Source organism: Phytophthora parasitica (genome assembly GCF_000247585.1).
Source record: "Phytophthora parasitica INRA-310 unplaced genomic scaffold supercont2.228, whole genome shotgun sequence".
Classification (NCBI taxonomy): Eukaryota; Oomycota; class Peronosporomycetes; order Peronosporales; family Peronosporaceae; genus Phytophthora; species Phytophthora nicotianae.
The window spans coordinates 1-8,348 of NW_008649214.1; the positions used below are offsets into that span (position 1 = coordinate 1).

General features: G+C 44.9%; 3 protein-coding genes across 3 annotated transcripts; 2 read left to right on the plus strand and 1 right to left on the minus strand.

Annotated features, from left to right (window-relative positions):
- Window positions 1-2,963: 2,963 nt before the first annotated feature.
- Window positions 2,964-3,488, plus strand: PPTG_19932 (hypothetical protein; the record flags this gene model as incomplete). The annotated part of the gene is made up of 1 exon (XM_008918546.1): window positions 2,964-3,488. One exon carries the CDS (start codon window positions 2,964-2,966, stop codon window positions 3,486-3,488), a length of 525 nt encoding a protein of 174 aa, XP_008916794.1.
- A 605-nt stretch (window positions 3,489-4,093) lies between these two features.
- On the minus strand, window positions 4,094-5,108 carry PPTG_19933 (hypothetical protein; the record flags this gene model as incomplete). Its single annotated transcript, XM_008918547.1, has 4 exons — window positions 4,094-4,278; window positions 4,340-4,580; window positions 4,651-4,801; window positions 4,873-5,108. The coding sequence occupies 4 exons, from the start codon at window positions 5,106-5,108 to the stop codon at window positions 4,094-4,096; spliced, it is 813 nt and encodes a 270-aa protein (XP_008916795.1).
- Window positions 5,109-7,601: 2,493 nt separating this feature from the next.
- Window positions 7,602-8,123, plus strand: PPTG_19934 (hypothetical protein; the record flags this gene model as incomplete). The annotated part of the gene is made up of 1 exon (XM_008918548.1): window positions 7,602-8,123. One exon carries the CDS (start codon window positions 7,602-7,604, stop codon window positions 8,121-8,123), a length of 522 nt encoding a protein of 173 aa, XP_008916796.1.
- Between the last annotated feature and the right edge of the window lie 225 nt (window positions 8,124-8,348).

The following is an 8,348-nucleotide window of genomic DNA, read 5'->3' on the forward strand; positions in this document are numbered from 1 at the left end:
ATGTGGATATCTCGGTACGACTTACAAGGGTTAACCCCATTCAATTGCCAGACCTACATGGGCCTGTGCCAAGAGGAATTTTCTTATCTGAGTGGATATCCACTCAGATGTCCCCATCGTCGACCGTGATTCCCTTATATGAGTGCTTGATTAAATCACAATCAGTATTAATAAATGTGTATGAATATTTTTAAGTACAACATTTACTAAATCGTATTAGGGGTAGATATTCACTGGGATTTCACCGTAGATGCAGAATCCCACGCCTTATCCTAGGTAGCAGCTACCTGTATGACGCCCGAAGAAACTGCTAAGATGCTATAGCACGAAACTTTTTCTCAAGCTTGTAGATACTATAATATAGTCTCTACAAGCTTGAAAAACAAGTATATTAGATTAATCTAAGGAGAGGATACACGTATTTCGTCAGCGCAGGACTTAAATTGATCAGAGATGGCGTTCACAATATCAGGGTTCTGCAGTCAAATATTTCTATCGAGGGGCCATAACCCGATATAGACTCGACGTTATATGGAATGCAAATGGAATTGACGAAGGTGAAACAATAAGCGAAGAAATCTAGTAGTTAGATCAAATAGTGACCATCTGTGCAGGCTCAATTTTAGGGAAATTCACGGCATTTCTTATTAACTTCGCACGTTGAAGATTATAGATCACTATAAACTGCATTTTGCTAAAATTATTGGAATGGTTATTATCCATCTTAACCAAAATTGCCAAGCCGTCTAAGGAAGTGCTAATCGATTTCACCTTCGTCACCAATTTCGCAATACCGCCATACATCAACTTTAAAGTCTTCTAGACTTGTAACACGATGCAGTAGCAACATAATAACTTCCGGACACACATAACCGAACTTGGGACTGACCGAATTTGGGACCGAGTCTTTTCACTTCTTACATGGAAGCATGCTCCGCATTATTAATAAGAGCGCCAAGCAATTTTGAGCAATTCTATAAACCTACCCCTCAAAAACGAGTGGGTCGTTTTTAGGATTGGTCTGGGGACATCTGAGTGGATATCCACTCAGATAAGAAAATTCCTCCTGTGCCAAACGTCGATCATCTCATTGAGTCAACAAATCCGCCTATCCACTCGATCCTTTCCTGGTGACGATCTTCTGCTACAACAGCTGGAAATACCTAATTGCTTTGTTTCGTGTCGGTCGACGAAGGACAACCCAAGAATATATTTTAATTAAAATTCAAGGAAGGGTACAAAATAATTTTTAAAAGTGAACTATTTTAACAAATTAGAATTTGGTGTCATTTTATTGTTCCAATTTCTTTTTTCAATTCTGTTAAGAAAAACTTTTCATTTTCAATTTAATTAAAAATTATTATTTAAGATAAAGTGATAATGCAAAGGGTATTACCGAATAGAAAACTATTATTTGGTAATATGCTCGTCTTATTTCGTAAGAGCATTTTTTGGTAAGTACTCACATATTATATCCTTTTTCTTGAGTCTTTGACTTTAACGCAAAACGGTATACTACATGTAGGTGGGTCTTGTATGAATGTTTATCAGTATTAGAATTGGTTCCGATTTATATAAGTAACCGAACTATTCATTCTGGTAGAACTCGGACTTACACTAGGGTTTCGCGAGGCTTGGATAGGAAAATGGGGACATTAATGACGCATTCTGCGCTCTCGCACTGATATTTGCTCGTCTCAGCTGCCGCCTTGCTATTCGAATATTATGATCCCTCTTCCAAAACAAGTTTGGTAATGCCACATCATGATAGAAAAAATATCACAGAAAACCTCTACCACCCCACATGATCTCGTTAATCGCATTTACTAGCAGTTAGTTCTGTTGGTATGGCCATCTGGTGTTAGTATCGAGATACTCCAACGTAAAAACTACTTTTCTCATAAGAAGAAAAGTATTTTGTGCTAAACCCTAATATAAATTAAATCTTTAAAGAATATCCATCTCAGTTGTTAATTTTCTTCTTAATTTTGCGTTTGAAATACCAGAACCAAGCAAATCTAAAATTGGTATTTTATCGGAAAGAGCTGCAATAAATAACAGTCGATAGCTACTCAAATAAGATTGGCTTGTTTCACTTCAAAGCAGCTGGATCGTTGCCCTTCGAGAAATCTTTATGGACGTGCTTCTCTCAATTCCTGCACTGACCATTGGCGCTGAAATCGGCTCACGATCTTTGTTACATGAATAGCTGGCGCTAGATCTTCGTCTTCATAACTTCGAGGGCGACCCCGCTGTTCCTCGACTAACTGTGCATCACACCGTTATCATTATAAGATTAGACAGGTAACTGATATTTATCGTTAATAATCGTGATGCCCACTTACATCGGAAGTGTCGGCGCCTTCACTTGCCTTGAATGCCCGCCAGATGAGTGCAACCGTGCTTGTTGGTGTGCCAAGACACTGATTAACCATTTCGCGTGTTCGCCATGCCATTCTGCCGTCTTCTTGTCGACCCTTTAAGGCCCTGGTATCTCCGTCGGTGTCTGGGTCTGGGAGTATAATAAGCGATTTTCATTGGCTGTCAGTTTATTCCCGACGAGGCACTTATTCCCACCCCCGAGGCGGTGGGAATTTCATGAGGATTTTATTCCCTGATAGGTATTCGATTCTCCGAGTCAAACGAGACAGGCAAACGCGTGGTTGTCATGGCACAACCGGACGAAGACGAAGACGTTGAAGCACTCGTCCTTCTCGTCCTTCTCGAGGTTGTCTGCGCGGCTGCGATTGCTGCAACTGCAGTGCAACTAAAGGGAGACAATGAAAACCAACTCACAGTGACAAAACTCGACTTTGACGCCTTATTAGCTTCCCAAGCTATGATTCATGGTTTCGTGAGCATTTGCGCTGTTCTCAACGCAATTTCATGCGTATATGCCAGCTTTTCGACCTTACGCAACGGAGGAGTTACTTAATGGGCGCGATCACTCATTTGAAAAGACGATGGGGTTGTTAATGCTGTACTTGGCGCCGTCGGGCAGCATGAAGGATGCAGGGCTAGCCCTGGGCATCTCAAAGCCGTACGCTGTTGTTACGATCAACCAGTTGCTTCGTGTTATCTGCAAGCGCGCTGGCGATTTCATTTTCATACCTTCAACACAGGCTGGCTGGCAAGTGATTATGGATGGCTTCGAGGCCGTGCGGGGTTACCCGTATGTTTGTGGCGCGGTGGATGGATCACTTTTCGAGATTGCACGGCCTGCTCAATATGAGGGCTGGTACTGCAAGGACTTTTATCCAGCAATAAATATGCAGGCAGTTTGTGATCATCGTAGACGCTTCATGGACAACGACATGCGACCGGGGTCATACAGCGACAAAAAGACTTGGAAGGTGTCGCAAATCGGCACTACAATTCAAAATGTTATCCCCCGCGGCTTCCATTTTCTAGGAGATGCTGGGTTTACTCTCAGCTGCGAGTTATTAACCCTTTCGCGAACGGGTACTTTTGACAAGACTCTATTATAGTTTAGAACGTCAAAGTCATTAGGCCATCAAAGGGGGCATTTTGCCCCCTTTCATAAACTACGGTACTACAGCAAATCTTCTGCAAACCCTTGTAGTTCAAGTAGAAAGGGCAAATCCGCCTCGTCCAACACACAAAAAATAATGAAAGGGGGGCATTTTGCCCCCATTCGTGGGTGACACGAGTGATACTCAAGGATACGCCCTCCAAGGGGGCAAAATGCCCCCATTGACCACGAAAGGGTTAACTCCATAAATCCCCCGCGAAGAAGGAGGTTCGCTCAACCGTCTAAAAGAACGCTACAACTATATTCATAGTGCTACCAGGATGGCGATTGAGTGCGCGTTCGGAATGTTGAAGCAGAGATTTCGACTTATTAGAAGGCAATTGGAGCAAAAGTCCATTTCAAACTGCACCAAATGCATCCTTGTTGCAATGATTTTGGACAAAATTCTAATTGATCTCGACGACGACACTATTAGCGGAAACGAGCAAGGCACATCCAACGACATGGTGTTGGATAACGAGCCTGATGTCGACAGGCGTGCTATTTGCAGGACTAAGAGGGATGACCTAGCTAGACTGTTTAATCTCTAAATCAGACACACTACTTGTCACCTCGAAGCGTTCGAATAAGCTCGTTGATAGCCGCCGTTTGTTGCTTGAGTGCTTCTTCTTGACGTCCGAGAGATGCAATCACACCTTGCGACAACGCAGTGTCGCTTCTGGAATCAGCTTTGGTTTGCATTGCTGCACCTAGAACTTTTACACCTTCCGCTAAAGCACGAAGTCCTGCAAATTATTACGAAAATTGTTAGCTTGATATTAGTTCAGGCCAATAGAATGTACGAACCTTCTTCCACGCATTCACCATTGGTTTTCTTGCGCTTGTTGCGCTTGGAACCACTGTTGTCGTCACTAGTTGAAGTGCTGTCTGTGTAGGCATCGTCGAGATCGGTGGTTGCATCAAGGAGCGAAGTGTTTTGCATGCCTGGGTTCGGAGCCCAGTGCTCGAGCATCAGTTCGAGACAGGGTGGTGCGGCAGCTTTTGACACATTGCCCGTGGTGTTGCGGTCATCCCGATACAGAGCCCACTTTTTTTAGCCACTTGATCTACATGCACCACAACAATGACAGTTAAAGTTACGATCCCAAAGTTAGCACTTCTTTCGACAGCATTACCTTGTCCTTGCATTGTGTGACGGTGTATGCGGTGTCCTCAGTCTTGTTGACCAGTGTTGCGACGAGGATCCACGCAGCATCAACCTGAGCGTGGTTGCGTGCACGTGCGAATTCGTCTCTTGCATTCACATACCTACATACAGCACTGTTCATTAGAATCCGATCATTGGGAATTAGTTGCTAGACACCCACTGTTATAGTTACCTCACAGTAAACAGAGTCTCCGTGGAGGACGTCGTCCAAACCTCCTGGTCGCTCTTCGAAGGTCGGCCACATTTCGACTGCGACTTGGAGGCCTCCGGAGCTGCAGAGGGCGGTTGCAGCTTACCAGAAGCGACTGGAGGCACGTTATATTGGGGAGGGCAGTGCTGCGCTTGCGCTGGAGTATCTTGGCCAGCGCGAGTTTCACCATCGGTAGCAGGCGACAAGAGGAGCTTCATGAATCGTGTAGGTGCTTTTATGTCGACACTATGCAAGTTTCCAACTGCAGGTAGCCAACCGTTTCTGTGTAACGATTTGAAAGGATATGCAGATCTCCAACTATATTCCTAGACCGAGATAGCTGGGTTCGACGTCGGGGAATTGTTCACTCGCTTATTCCCAGACCCAGACACCGACGGAGATACCAGGGCCTAAGAAGAATTTGTGTGCGTTCACAATCATAGCACGCTCACCGTCGCTAAGTCTTTTGCCTCTAGCCATCTTTCTACGACGCCTCTTGTAAAATAACTAACAACATTCAAACGAGAAGACACGGAGCATGCGATTAAGGGTCAGTAGTACTGACTCAGTACGCCTTCATCCGTCTAATAATAGCCGAGCAGCAACTGAAAATGTATCCATGTTAGAATTCCTGGTACAAAACTATTTTGGCCAGTATAATAAGAAAGACGACAACACACGCAGGTTCTTTGACCAACATGATGAACTTGTTCTAACAGCGTTTACTCCGGTATTTTCGAGATATTCCTTGTCTACAAATGCAGCTGTCAAAATTGCCGCTCTAAGTGAAAATAGGAGTGCTGTTCAGGCCCTTCGAATAATATATTGAAGTGAGAATACTATTGCAATATTTGTACTGAATAACGTATTTTCCATTTCACTTGAAAAATACAAATAACTTACGTCAGACAATTTCATAAATTATTGTGGTCCATATTAGCTGGAGCTGGAGCTCTGACAACCTGGTTGGTGAGCATCACCTTGACACTGTCAACAGTGCCCCAAAGCAACATTTATCCATTCTTCAATCTACCATGGCACCGGCAAACACCTTCAGAAAGTCTGTAACTTCTACTTCAAGCCTGTTCTCGACTACCAGGACGAGCCTACGGGCTGGTTTCGCTGTAGATGCACCAAGACACGCAATCAAGATCCTAAGCCTGGCTACACGAACCTAATGAGCCACGTGCGTGCTCAACATCCCAACTTCGCCGATGAGATAGCCGGCAGTGGTCTCTCCAGCGGCACGCTCATTGGCTTCGTCGACAAGAAGAGTTCGATAATCTTCAGTTGGATCGACTGGGTCGTCTCCTGCAACCTCCCGTTCAACTTTCCAGAAAAACATACGGTTGTCAAGTACACCACCATGCCCTCACTCTCCACCGAGAGCATCGAGAAGTACTTGATACGGGAAAATGAGGGAGCACCCTGAGCGGAGCACCCGAGTAGAAAAAGTGTAAGCACATGGCGTTAGTAAGTTGAAGTTATTGGACCTAAAAATATCTTTCTAACCGTAGATTTTGTGGTATTTATATTTACTGCGGAGAGGACGAAAGCCCATATCGTATAATGACCCAATATTTTACAGCTAGACACCACCAACCTTCGATCCACTATGTCCGCTCCTGCATCTGCTTCCTCGACTGAGATTGAATTATCGCCGAGTGAGGTGAACGGACAGCAGCAGCATCATCTCCCCGCGCCACCCGAAATGGAGTACGAGTCTGAAGAAGCTGCCAAAGCCGCGATTCATGCTTGGATCAAAGCACATCGAAATAATGTGTCAAGGAAAAACTTGGCTCTAAATGGAGATGGAAAAGTCCGCTGCCGCTTGTACGAATGTGACCGGGCTGGTAAGCCGAAAATACAAGAAAACTTAAGGATGCAGACCGCCAGCGCCCAATGGTAACGTCAAAGCGCTGTGGTTGTAAAATGCGCCTAAGTATTGTGGCGGTCGATACATCGGCCCCAACTGGACCGTGGCGAATTGTACATACAAAGGACGGCAGTCAGACCCATAACCATCCTGCTGCTTCAGACGTCCGTGTCCATGTTACCCACAGACAACGTGATGCACGACGAAGGACCACTGAAGGCACGTCCACGTCTCATTTAGTCTCTTTGCAGGCTAAAGCTGGAGTTTCAACATCTAAAATCTACGCTACCATGATAATGGCCGATGAAGACTCTCTTGTTCTCCCAAAAATATTTCCGTGCACGCTCTGAAGGAAACTCACAAATTGTGGAAAATGGCGCGTAAATTGGTAGTGCAAGGTACTAGATCAAACGACTGAAGCTCTTACCAGAGCAGTTCGACAGACACTGGTACCTGTGCGTGGTTACCGACCGAGTGGTTGAACCTGTTCGAAGGACTAAACGACAACGAACATGTGAACAGCCACGGCCTCACCAAGCTGGATACGGCGTTAGTGGCACACGACGCGATCCATCAGGGTTTGAATTGTCAGGACAAACTGAATTGACGGCTGACACAAACGCTAGATCGTTAACATTTCAAGCGTTTCTCGACAAAACGCTGAAGACTTCCAAAACGCATTTCTACCACCCCGAGCATGGGGGTACGCTGGGCAGCGGGATCGGGATGACTTGTTTTCTAGTGTGGTGGTAAAATATTTTATATCGCATATTACACGATTTAATGTTTATCAAAAACAAGGATAGTTTTATTAGATCTTCAACTTACTAACGCCATGCGCTTACACTTTTTCTGCTCGGGTGCTCCGCTCAGGGTGCTCCCTAACTTTTCCCACATGATACTTCTAACCAAGGCGCTAGGAGATATCATTGCTGATGTTCTTCCCAAACGATTTGGCATTGTGTGGGACGGGTGGACTTTCCGTTCCGAACACTACCTTGCTGTGTTCGCCGTGTTTGGTCACGACGGTAAGATGGAGAAGATTTTGCTCGCCATGTCCACCCTAGCGGACGACGACATCGTTAACCACTCTGCCATGGCTCATGTAGCCTTTCTACGCATGATTTTGTGGTTCTTCAAGCGCTCGCTGTCCGACATTCTCTACATTGTTGCTGACAATTGCGCAACAAATGGCTGCATTGCTTTGTTGATGAAGGCGCCGTTTGTGGAGTGCGCCAGTCATAGACTGAGCTTGGCAGTGGTGGAATACATGGAGAGCTACGAGTCCATATTGGACAAAATGCAGTCACTCACGCGTAAATTACGCGGTCTGAATGCGTCGGCAAGTCTGCGGTAAGTAACATATTTTTTTCCTACTAACAGTTTTTTTTTTTTACCTAAAATTTGTTTTAGAAAAAGAAACAATCTGCAGCCGGTATTGTGTCAGGCAACTCGAAGGTGGTGAAAGCGCCAATAATCTGGTTTTTCACTGCGAAAATTTGTTAGAATGATTTTTCTTATTCAGGTCGCTGAACTGGAGACACAAGGAACTAACGCGGGAGGTTTTGCCCCAGTACGTCTG